Raw genomic sequence first — 13,215 nt, forward strand, 5'->3', positions numbered from 1 at the left:
CATAATCACATTTCAATGTCATCACAATAAAATTAGTTAACTGGTGAATGAGCTTCAGTATGAGATTTCCATAAGTCAAGCACATGTCAGAAATTATTTAAATAACATATTAAGGAACAAGATTTTATTGAGAAAATAACTTCAACGAAAACGTGGAAAGAGTTACAACTGAGAAGGTTTCCTCAGCGGAGCACAGGCAAGACAGAGTCTTCTAGCAGCCTAGAAGGAAAACCAAATCAGAATGCAGATGGGCAAACACAATTGCTTCACTTCATTCCGATAAGCAGAATTGGATTTTGCAAGGCTGTGTGTGTAATTTCTGTGTCCCTTCAATGTCCTTCAATGCCATTTCATGTCACTACTACCATTAAATTTACCTGTGAATCTATCATTTGATTCTTGTTATCAATTTTTAAATGTTATATGAAGGACTTGTTTGAATAAATTTTTTTTAAAAAAATTATTTTTTGAATTATCTTTTTTATAAAAAAAATAAAATTAATTTTATATAAATATCTCATATAAAAAAATCTTTTTATTTGTTAATTATGTTTAAAAATAATAATATAAAATATTTTTGTTTATTTATTATATAAAAAATATGTTTAAAAAAAATATTTTTCTAAAAAAATATATGAATAGTAATATCTAGAAAAGATATTTTTTATTTTTCTATTACTTTTATTTTTATTACTAAAAATTTATCAAACATATTTTTTCTATCAACTTAATACCACCCAAACAAACACGAAATCTACTAATGTGTCAGGACTCTCTTCCAACGAAATGGACTCGGTATTAACATTACATATCATCCACCGTAAAATTTAGATTGGCGTGTCTACGCCATTAATGCTTCACATCACCATTTGGGGTAAAAAGAAAGAGAAAAGCATTGTCATCGGAACCACTAGAGCCTTCAGTGGCTTAATTTCAGACAACTCAAAGAAATAATTTACTTACCTTCCTGAGTTGCTTTAAATATAAGCTATTTAGAAGCACGTTTTTGTAGTATATTATAGTAGTACAACTATTGTACAAGTATATTCAAGGGCTGACATTATACATTAGGCTCAGCTCAAAATTTGCAGGAATGCAATGAAATATAGAACTACAGTACTACAGTACAACATTAAGGTATAATTTACAGTCCTGCATCTGATTCTGCTATGCCTCCATTGGAATTATCGTCAGTCATCTGTTTAGCTGAAATCACTCTGTCCAATGTCTGGTCTGAAACCAAGATCCCTGTTGTCTCCAAGTCTGCTACTACTGCAACAGCGGCATCCAGTTCCCCAAGATCAAGGCAGAGAGAAATGACCTCATCATAGATGGGACTGCAAAATGAGTATAGCAAAGGGAAACAATGAGCTGAAATGCATAAGATAAGGAGAGGCAGACAACCAATGATAGTAGTAGAAAAAATGCAAAAGCGAATCCAATCTACTCAACAAGCATGCCTTCAATGATGAGGTAAAAAACCTAACCGCACAGAACTCAAATAACGATAACTTGGCATTGTTCCACTAGATGAGGTTAGCTAGAAGCCTAGAACTATGCTATAATGTTCTAAATCATAACTATCTGGATATCTTTTAATAGTTTCAACTACCAATATCTATTTATGAGTAAAGTTTCTTTTTGTCTCGTGTTTTGAAGTTTCAAAAATATCCTAACTTTTAATTTGTATCATTTTTGTTTCTAACTTTTTTATTAGTTTCAAATTTACCCTTATTCTTAATTGTGTTACCCTTTTATAACTTTTTTGTTTCTCTCTCTCTCTCTCTCTCCACCCATTTAAACCAACTCTACTAGTGCACCGCCGCATCCTCACCACCCCCACCCCTAACCTCGCCCCGTCCCACCTCGCCTTGCTGCGCCACACATCATGAACAACCACATAATACCGAGACAGAGAAAAATGATTGAAGGAAGAAAAAATCAAATTAAGGAGAGAAGGAGAATCCCAGAGGTGAAGAAATAGGAATAGGTAGTGGTAGTGAAAGGTCATGGTTGGGTGGGGGAGATGTGGTTGTTGATGTTGATGATGCTAATGAGGAGGTTGGTGCAATCGGGTTGCAATGGTAAGGTGTGGTGATTGGGGGAGGGGTAAAAATTGGTTAAAAGAAGTTGATCACACAAAATTAAGCATAAGGATAGATTTGAAACTAATAGAAAACGTTACTGATTCAAATTAGAAGTTAGGAATATTTTTGAAACTTCTCGAAAACAACAAGGACAAAAAGCAGACTTTACCTTTTACTTATTCATTATTTCTTGTAGCATCTATTTATAGGACTATTATGGGTTTGATCCACTCACCTTATTGGTTTGATCCACATGTACAAACCATCTACAGTAAAATTTTACCATCATCTCTATACTAGTTTGTTAAGGATTTGGGTATTATAGGGTGTTCAAAGTCCCACATCGGGTACTATGGATAGTATGGGATGCTTGATATTTTATTTAAAGGTAGTTCCTCTTTCCCATTAACAGCTAGCATTTAACGTGTGGTTTTCCACTTTTTTTAGATACTTAACAATGGTATCAGATCTAGGTTGTCGGTACCATAGAAAGGGCTATCTATAGATTCGATTAAGGTGAATACCAAATACTGATAGCCGGTAGCAAAGTGGCTACTGCTGGGTCAGTGTCGTGGATGTCGGCTCTCTTAAGGCGGTGTATTGTTAGGGACCTGGGTAGTATAGCGTCGTGGATGTCGGCTCTCGGCTCTCTTAGGGTGTCCCACATCAAGTAGTATGGGATGCTTCCCCCTTAATGGCTAACTTTTAAGGTGTGGTTTATCATTTTCCTTAGATACTTAACATAGTTGCTATCCCAACTCTCTCTAGTTTAAAATGTATCTGCAATGCTATCTTGTTTAATGTGTCTATGCGCTTTCTGACTTAACTAAAATCTTCATAATGCAACACTTAGCATATTTTCTTCAGAGTTTTTTCGGTCAAACAAAGATAATTCTTCTCTTGGAAATCCTAGTGGTTAATAACATCTCAAAAAGGCACATAACATTTCAAGATACTGTGGCCGGCATGCATAGTTTGGAGAGAATTTTGTTACATAAAGAAAATAGATTTACCTCCCAAACTTATAACCAAGACTATGAGTTGTCTGCAAAATCGTCAAGAAATTGGAAGGTAGAGGTGCCCTTATAGCTGCACGCAATATCATGGCACAATCTCCTATAGTGGGTGTCCCTCCCAATTGTATTACCTGTATCATACAGTCCAGAATCTCATTCAGCAAAGACATTACTACTGAACATTAAAATTTAACATGTTTACTGCATTGTATGTTTATTGTCCATGTAAATAAGGCCAAAAGGCCAGTTGTTATTGCTCAAAATTCCTCTTATTTTTGTAGCTAACAGCCTAAACTTCCAATACATTGTTGATTAGCTACGTAATTTCATAATAGAAATAGTTAATATAACACCATGTTCGAACAGGAATTTATAAACAGATATGTAAACATCAACCTAGTTTTGTTCCTTCTTTCTAGTAAAAGAATATCATTAGTCAGTATTTATAAATTCAAAAATGGCATGCTAAGGACACGAATATCCAAGATGGAGGAAGGAACAATCTTATTAAACCACAAATTGACAATCAAACGACTGAAAAAACAGATAAAAAATAAACTCAATATATAACCTGTGTGAATAGATCCCGACATAAGGATTTCCATAATGGTAATAAGATAATACCATCAAAATATCATTTTTAAAGCCATTCAGCAACATTTTTGGATTACATTATAAAGGGTTGACTCCATATCTATATGAAACCAAGACACCTGAACATTTCAAACAAATCGAATGAGAAGCAAGCTTGCAATGGAAAAAAGGTTCAGCTACTTGCCTTCTGCATAACTTTTATTGCCAACTCAACTTCCCATTCCTGTGACCATCTAGGCGGAGGTTTGTTCTTTAGTTCTCTCTCCCATGTCCATCCCCAAGCATCTGCTATTGTATACATGTCTGATACATCAAACACTTTTCGCTTCCTCATTTCCTTAAATGCCTCAAATGGGTCTGCAGGGAACCAATCATCGTCGTCATCATCCTGCAAAGAATCAGATTGGGATCCTCAAACTATGAAACTTTTAACATGCAATCCTGCAACAACGAAATACTGGTAAATAAAAACAAGGCTGGAGTTCTACACCTGGCTCTCATTAATTACATTACCTATGCAAAATCTCAGGCTCCTAGAACAGTTTTCACTTGTTTGCTGTTACTTTCCAAGATTTCTAGATCTTTTGCAAACCTCTCCCTCCCTTCCTCTCTCCCCAACAACCCACCAGCAAAAAGAAGCCACCAAAAAAGAAAAAGAAAAACCTTGTTTCTTAAATATTAAAAAAATGGACATAGGGGGATTTTCATACCTCGGCCTGCAGTCGAGCAGAGGATCTTTTGAACTTCTTAGATCTGGTGGTAGGTTGGTCAGAATCTTTCAACAACTGAACTCCAATCATTTGAAGGGGCCTTTTAGCTTCAACTTCCTTTTCCTTTACCCTGTGTACATCTTGGTTGTCTGATGGTTCCACTTCTACTTCTACTTCTACCTCCTCTTCTGCCTGTTCTGTTTCCTCATCATCATCTTCTGCTTCATCATCTTCTGCTTCATCATCTTCAACCTCCTTTGCAGCATCTTCCACAACATTAACATCATCTGAGACTTCAGTGGACTCTGATTTATCTGCATCCATTGCCTTTATATGATTATTATTTAATCCTTCTCCTAAGAATCGACGTCTCCAGAACTCTGTATTTCCTTCCTCCAGCTTTATTCGCGAAATTAACACATCTAGCTCTTCATCCACCTACAATGTAGGTATAAGCATTACATATTAATGAGAGAGAGAGAGAGAAGCCGTAAAATAGAACAGACAAATAATCAACCTCTTCTTCCTCCTCTTCAACAGGAGGAACCCAAAGGGGCCGACCACGAGATCGGTTTATTCTCCTTGCTTTCTGTACACGCTGATAAAGAACATTTCTAGTTCCGTCAATAGGTAAACCTTGGGCTTCTAGTTCTTCCTTTAATTCAGACACAACCATTTTACTAGCAGCTTTAGGCTTTAAAATATTCTGTGTAGGCCCCTTTATTATTTTCTTTAGCCTCTCCTCCACTCTAATATAATCAGATTCAGTAGCATCATCCCCTAAAGCTGCAAGCCCTTCATTCTGCAAGGTCATCAAGAGCTTTTTATGGTACAACTTCAATTCCTCAAGACATCTCTGTTTGAAGGAGCTCTCTATTGGGTTTGAATATATAAATCCTTGAGCATCAGGATCTAGAGGCTCTTTACCTCTTCGAGGCACCCACCTCTTTCGTTCTCCAGTAAGGCCTCCCTCTGCAATATATCTGTTTCAATTTATAGGAATCAACATATTAAAATCTCATAGGTCAATATTGAATGTATTAGGCCATTCATAGCAAAATCCCAATTCATTTAGAAAGGAGTCAACAACTTGAAGGAATAAGTACTTCAACTATCATTTACCAGATTATTGCTACCATATGCTTGCTTAAAATAGTAAGAAAGAGACCTAAAAGAAAATTGATGTAAAATTTCCAAGTAAAAGGAGACTACAAGATTTTACTGAGATCATTATCTAGATGTAGATTGCTTATGTCAATAAAATGGAAAATTAAATACTAAAGGGATTTAACACATTAGTCTGGGCTGCACACAAGAAAGAAGTCATTGTTGGACAGCATAAAAACTGAGCTGAAAGTCTGGAAAAATAATACAAGGAAAATTGTAATGTTGGGATTCAGTATCCTAGCCATGAATGAACAATTACTACATATAATATAAAAATATAAATAGAATAAATAATTAAATATAAAATCATAGCTGTCACCAAAATACAAGCAGTACCTAGCAATGTAATCAATTTCATAACCCAGTTCAGCCTCTTCATGTAAAGGTTCAATCCATGAACTCACTAATGTCCGGTATTTTCTGCTCAAGATCATTGCCCGTGGTGGGATTTGCTGGTTATCTTTTCCCATTGTTTCTAGAGCTTCAAGCATTTCAACTATCCTACCTGAATTTGAAAATGACTACCAGGATCAGACAACACACAAAGTGACAATTTTGGTCATCACTTTCTGTAAACAATTATGGATAAAAATATTGAACTCCAAAGACAATCATTAACCATGATAATTATCTATAGTTACTACTATGATGAATCTTATTTGTAGATCCAGATCCTGCATGCAGCGACATACAGATTACCCATCAATAACTAACCTGAAAATTCTTTCCTTGTCGTGGAAATCTCATTAAAACAACGGAAGGCATGGCAATATACTAACATTTGATACAGAAGATTGAACGAAGTTTTAAATTCTTTAAGAATTAAACGTTTATAAGAATGGAAAAACTAAAGAAACATAACAAGTTAACAGTATATGCTTACCTTCCTGACATAAAGCCCGAAGATACAAGGAAAGTGGATCTCCATCGTTGCCTTCATTATATAGGACTTTTGTGCCTCCTTCAAAGTTTTTAAGGGCACGGAAATGCCTAATGGCTTCTTTTACTACACAGTACTTCGTAAAACACTCCACTAACAACCTGCAGAGAAACTATGCTGCTGATCAGATCAGGAGGAAATGGAAATTTCATGATTCCATATAACAAAATTTTTCGCCATTGTGAATTATTTAGTGTTGACATAACCAGCTTAATGAATGACTATCAAACCCAAAAATGAACGATAGTAAATAACTCAGTTTTCCTGACAGTACAAGTATCACATAGAAAACAGAGAGGAAACGTCCATCAAAGAATTGTATACAAACCTGAAAAAGTTGATATATGGACGAGTAGAGATAATCTGGTCTAAAACAGGGGAAAAAAAGACTTGATTGATTTTTGTTTTCATTTCAGATTTTTGTCCTCTGTCTCCTACTTTTTTGGGTTTTGTGACAAATTAGGAAATGAAACAGGTGTTTTTTCTGGTTTTTAGTTTTTCGTTCACAAAATTTAAAAACACAAAATATTGGGTATTTGTGTTAAAAGAAGAAATATTACTAACAACAAAAATAGGATAATACACAAACAGCATCTAGGATCAGACGTTCTCAATAATAGGATAGGAATAGAAAAGAGAAAAAAAGAACACAAAATGAACAAAACTTTTGAATATCTGCATATTTTAGAGAGACACTAAAAGGATTGTGCGCCTTTCACAAAATAGAAGCAGACACCTACACTATCCCATGTACAAGGTTGCCATTAAAATTGCAAGAGTTTCACTTTACTCAAATACCACAAATAATGACATAGACAGTGTAACATCAAAATTTGCATAAAATATGTTACAGTGATCAAGTTTATAGCCATACGCATGAGTCTTCACATTTGGCTGTATGCGCTTGTAATCTTCAACCATCATGCCAAGTAACTCTGCAACATCTTGTACTCTATAATAAGCCACACAAAAGCAAGTTGATGGGATTACAAAATAGCAAGCATAACTCAATCCAGAGAATATTCAATTTAATGAAGCCATTTTTGGAGACCTTCCAACTTCTAAGTTATAAAAAAAGAAAGAAATAGGAAGAGTCAGATAAGTCATAGACAAACTGAGAATGTCAACTGTTGATAATTCTTTTCTTTTTTTTTATTTGATCTGTTGATAAATAATAACAGATGAAAGTGTGAACAGAAAAATCCAAAGTAATATTTTATACAATAAAAGATATATGAAAGATCCTGAAGCGAAAATGTTAGCCAATATGATTCCACATATTTGTAAACCATATGCTAAGGACTGAGGAAACTGTTCAAACCATTAACATAGGTAACGAGGTGATGACACAGTCTAACGACAATTATTCACATGCTATGTAGTATGTACAGAAGACAGATTGACCTGTCATAAGATTCAGCTCTAGTGTATGCCTGTATAACCCAATTGTAGGTCTCTGTATCTGGCTTCATATAATCTGTAATGTGAAGAACAAAGATGATTTAACTTGAAGTGTTAATAATGAGAAAGAGGACTAACAATTCAGAAAAGGGTAACTCCCCCAAACAACATACACAAACAGGTAAAGAAAAATGAACATATAAGTTGAACAGAGGAATTTGAAAAGCTGTAAGAAACAGAAGCAAAGCATAACTCAAGATAGTAAACCACACCGTTATAAAACAAATATAAGTTTCAAGGTGAGCAAAAGAAGAAAGGGAAAGCAAGGGGAAATGTTGAGTGCAAACCTTCTCCTCCGTATTCCATGTTTTCAAACGTTGAAAATGCTATTTCTGGTATTCCACAGGTTGCCTGATTAATTGAATATAACATTTTTAAAGAATGAAAAGTATAAAAAACTGATCAGAAAAATCAACCAAGCTCATTGATGGCCCCAAAATATATACAAATGAACTGGTGTATCAGTTACCTAGACAGGTAGTATAGTCACAGAGAAAAACAAACCATGAAGCAAGGATTCAACGTGATTTCAGGATTGAATTTATCAAAACAATGCCACATTAATGGACCAAACCGATGAATAGTTGATATTGACGAATAAGATATACATGAAAATTGTTTTCTCTAAATTTTTCACCTTCATTATCAAGATGATATCAATCTGACCCTCAGATTTGCATGTGAAATGCTTTCCGTAATAGAAAGCAAAAACTGTACACAAGTCTTCCTACATTTCTATCAGTCTTTCAGCTACTATATTGATAAATTACAAAAGCTGGCGATTAAGGAATATTACCTGCACACTGAGCAGACAATTGAAATGAAAAGTAGTTGCCATACGGCCAGCTGACTCCATCTCATAAGCAATATCTAAGGCATTAGAATGATCCCCTGCCTTACAGTCTTCCTCAATTAGAAGGTCATAAACCTCATCAGTAGCTCTAAGTCCACCCTTGGAACCCTGAAAGAACACAGTGTTGGCATCTTCCAAATGCTTGTTCCTTACAAGCTCGTCTAATGATGCCAAGTCAAGAAATACAAGATATCATACAGCAGTGAGAGTGGCGAACAAATACAACAACAGCTGGGCCTCATCCGATTACATTGTTTCAACTACATGACTCATAAAATGTCATTGTCATAAACCACATCTACAGACAAGGTATTTTTAAGATAAACAGTAGCTTTTGCCTGACGGTTTGGAATTCTAAATTCAAACATGCTCTAAGTCCGTTCAAACAATTTCTTTTTTTCAAAAAAAAAATAAAAAATACAACAATGATGATGATGATGATAAGAAAATTAACTTGTAGACGTATCATATGATAATGATAGGAATGAATAGTACCGATGAGAATAAGCCAAGCTTGGCGAATATCATAATCAAGCTTTTCCATGGCTGAAAGTATTTCAAGACTTCTAGTAGCCCGCCCTCTGGACCCAAACAACCTTATCAACGCGACAAACGTCTCGTGAACTGGCCTAAGCCCCGCACTCAGCTCTCTCCTCAGAGCTTCCATCTTCAATTTCAGTAAACGCAATTCTTCAGATTCCGAAATCGAAGCAGAAACTAAAAATTTCAAGAAATGCAAGAGGAAAAACAAGGAGAGAAAGCGGTTACCGCAGCTTGTTCGTCACCGTTAAGGGCCTGAGAGACCACCAAGCCATGGAAGGACCTCGGGCCAGGGGTGAGGCCGGCAGCCACCATGTCGTAGAGGATTCGGGAGACGCTGGCGGAGTCCCGGTTCCTTGCTCGGTACATGAGCTCCTCCATAAAAGTGAACCGAAGTCCATTCTCGAGCGCAGAATATACATCGTCACCGCCGCCGCCTACCTCCTTGGCCGACTTCTTCTTTCTACCACGCTTCTCGAGAGCTGGAACCGCGGCACGAACGGTTACCGTTCGGGGAGATGAGGTTGTTAGGTGGAACGGAAAACGGTTATAACCATAGCAGTGACAAGCGTAACTGCCGGGGAAGTGGAAGGTGGACATGAATGCATGTGCGTGTGTAAAGAGAAAAAGCGTATACAGCGGCACTTGGGTGACAGATGCAGCGATGATAAGGCAGACCGCGAACTGGAGAAGAAAATGCTAAATGTAATAAAAAAAAAAATTTGGTTTACCACGGTATTCCTCTCCAACAAGCTAAATGATTAATCCGGTGTGGATTTGACTTTTATTTTAAGAAGCATCGACAATTCTAGAATTACCATGTTTACACATATTTTAAATATAATATTTATTGTCACTCATCAAATTAGGAAAATTTAGAGTCACCAAAAAATTAGGAAAATTTAAAACCGATTTCATCGGATCTAAGTTCACACACAAACACAATTTACACTTACACTTTGTTTTGTTCGAATAGAAGATGAAAAATAAAAAAGAAATAAAATAAAAAAAAAGTTGATTTTTTTTTATATTGTTTGGATGAAGAGAAAATAGATAAAAAAAAAGTAAAAAAAAAAATTTTTTATGTTTAGATGAAAGAAAAAATGAAAAAAATCATAACGAAATGAAATTATATTAATATCCTTCTTTATATTATATATAAATTATAATATACCAATGTATTTAAATTATTTTTTAATAAAAAAATTATCTAAATTATATTTCAGAATTTTAACGTGCTATTTTCGTTAACAGTAATATTTTTTAAAATTTATTTTTTTCTATTATCTTTTAATGTCATAAATAAAAATATATATTATTTTTTTTAAAATATATAAATAATCTTGTAAAAGAATAATAAAAACTATTCGTACTTTACATCATTAATCTTCTTAAGCATATTTAAAAAAAAGTTTCACTAAATTGTATTTACAAAATAAAATATTATCAAAAGTGGATAGCATTTCTTTGTAAGTACATGCGACTAAAAATCATATACAATTTTTATACACATATAACAAAACGCCAAAAAGTAATAATCAAAAGAACTCTTAGAGAGTACTATTTTATCACCAGACAACACTTTTCAAAAGGGTAATTCTTCATGGTCAGCGTCATTCTTCATGGTCAGCGTCATCGCCTACTTCCAAAAAATTCATTCTACATAGTTTGAGCCATCTGTACCCATCTACTTCAAAAAATTAAAGTTTCTCCGAGTCAAAAATATTAACACATGATCGATTTTTACTGGTACTAAACAGTGTACTTGTTGTTTCCAAACATTTTCAAGTATTCTGATTCCTGCACGAGCATATACAACAAAGACAAATTAATTCAAAGATCAGAGTTGATCATGATAATTTATTTTATCGATGTCTTTCTATTTAAACAACCAATTAATCTCAAAGTATATATACATAAAGTGATTTCCAACCATGGTTAACATAAATAAAATAGAAAATGATATCTTTAAATACATGAAGATATACCTATAGTATATGACACTCAGAAACACATAATCAATTAATGAAAGCAATAACCTCAAATTAATCAGAAATTAAGTGCGTATAAAAGTTATACCTGTAATGGTTAATGTTTTACGAAAGTATACCATATCTCCTAAGCGAACACTAGCAGCTGTCATGAAATGAAAAAGAGCATCCAATTCCATTTCAAGTGGGATCCTAAAAATTTGGCGCTTTTTCTGTTCATTTTCACATAAAAACTGATAATACTGCATCTGAGCTGAACCTATCAGACCCAATTCAGTCAACATATCCCACACATCTGATTCGCTATAAAGGCGAGGCCTACTTTATTGCATAATAGCCAACCTTTTTCAGCAATTGCAACTTGTCTTTCAATTAACGAAAAGCCATTTAATTTAAAGAATTTTGGTATAATTTAAATTTCATCATAAAAAGAAGAATGAACTAAGATACTCATGATGATATTCAAAAAAAATATAAGGTTTCAGCATGTATATACTATGCTCTATGTCCATTAATTTTCTTTAAATTCTATCAAAGATCCTAAAGAGAGGAATGTCCAAATATTTTGTACCTATAGTAATGTTTTTTTCATATGTTATTTTAATACAAAAATTTTAGTAAGAGAGCTCTATTGTTTTTCAATGGATTGATTGTTTTTATTCTTCTTCTTCTCTTCACCTCTCTTTGATTTACTAGAAGGGATTTCGTTCTTCATTCTAGAATTCAATTATCTTGGAAAAGAGATTGAATGTATTTGGGTTTTATGGGAACCTTGGAAGAGGAATCATAAAACCATGCTTGAAATACTTTCTCACACTTGAGTAGGATCTGGTTTTTGGTGTTTGGATATGGTGACATATAATCCTCCCTCTACTTGGACCTATGAGGATGTGTGGTATAATCAGGGAACAAGCTTCATCTCTTCTCATGAGCAATTAGACCAAGGAATTGGCTATTGATCAAGATTTGAGAGATTGAGTCACCAAGGAATTGGGGCTCAATCAATCATGATTGCTAAGAGGTCAATGAGTTGCATGATTGAAGATGAGATGAAATCAATTAATCCAAAGAATGCAATATCTCTTAATCCCAATGTTTATTTTATCTTTCTTTCTTTTATTTACTTTATGTTTATTTACATTTTCTGCACTTTACATTTCCAGCACTTTACTTTCTTGTACTTTACTTTCATTGCCATTTACTTTCTTGCACTTTATTTCTTTCCTTTACTTTTATGTCATTTACATTTCTTGTTGATTATCACTAAAACTTGAATCGTCTAACTAGAATAATTAACCAACTATTACTTGCTTAATCCAATTAATCTCTGTGGATTTGACCCCACTCCATTGTGGGTTATTACTTGACGACAAATTTGGTGCGCTTGCCAAAGAACAGATTCATTATATGTGGGTAGTGAATTTCGGGTCATCAGTGTGCCACCCTCAATCCTCCTCCTTGCCTTCTTCTTCTTTCTTTTTGCTAGGCCGTTTGGTATGAGAATTGGGCCGAAGGCCATAATAGGGTGAGGTATCCCCTATTTGGTAAGTTACGGTAAGTTGGATAACTGCCATTGTTGTAATTGGTTGTGAATTGATGATGTTTAATTGAATGATTGATTTTGTTGATAGAAAACTTTGGAAAGTAGCTTAATTGTAGTGGAATTGTTTGATTTGGTGTTGAATGGGTAGGAATTGATAAATGAGTATTGAGAATGTTGAGAAATGGTTTTGGATTGGTCTGAAACTGAATTGGATTGAGTTTTGGTAAAAATTGGCAATTTGGTAAAATTGGTAAGGACAGATTTTTGACCAACTTCGATGGGCCAACTTGGTGCTTGGAGTTTAGATTTGGGT

At 34.5% G+C, this 13,215-nt stretch overlaps 1 protein-coding gene across 2 annotated transcripts; it reads right to left on the reverse strand.

Annotated features, from left to right (window-relative positions):
* Positions 1-931: 931 nt before the first annotated feature.
* LOC130948651 (uncharacterized) lies at positions 932-10,106 on the reverse strand. 2 transcript variants are annotated; one of them, XM_057877488.1, is made up of 13 exons: positions 9,597-10,106; positions 9,324-9,495; positions 8,772-8,989; positions 8,263-8,326; positions 7,919-7,991; positions 7,389-7,466; positions 6,458-6,615; positions 5,911-6,079; positions 4,925-5,390; positions 4,408-4,845; positions 3,882-4,085; positions 3,101-3,234; positions 932-1,337 (listed from the first exon to the last, which is right to left on the reverse strand). In XM_057877488.1, the coding sequence occupies exons 1-13, from the start codon at positions 9,966-9,968 to the stop codon at positions 1,145-1,147; spliced, it is 2,739 nt and encodes a 912-aa protein (XP_057733471.1). In that variant the 5' UTR covers positions 9,969-10,106; the 3' UTR covers positions 932-1,144. The 2 variants fall into 2 exon arrangements, 1 of the variants encoding a protein (XP_057733471.1); XR_009073140.1 differs by lacking the exons at positions 932-1,337; positions 3,101-3,234 and having other exon boundaries at positions 3,878-4,085; positions 4,211-4,845.
* Positions 10,107-13,215: the final 3,109 nt, after the last annotated feature.

Source organism: Arachis stenosperma, chromosome 9, assembly GCF_014773155.1.
Source record: "Arachis stenosperma cultivar V10309 chromosome 9, arast.V10309.gnm1.PFL2, whole genome shotgun sequence".
NCBI classification, from domain to species: Eukaryota; Viridiplantae; Streptophyta; class Magnoliopsida; order Fabales; family Fabaceae; genus Arachis; species Arachis stenosperma.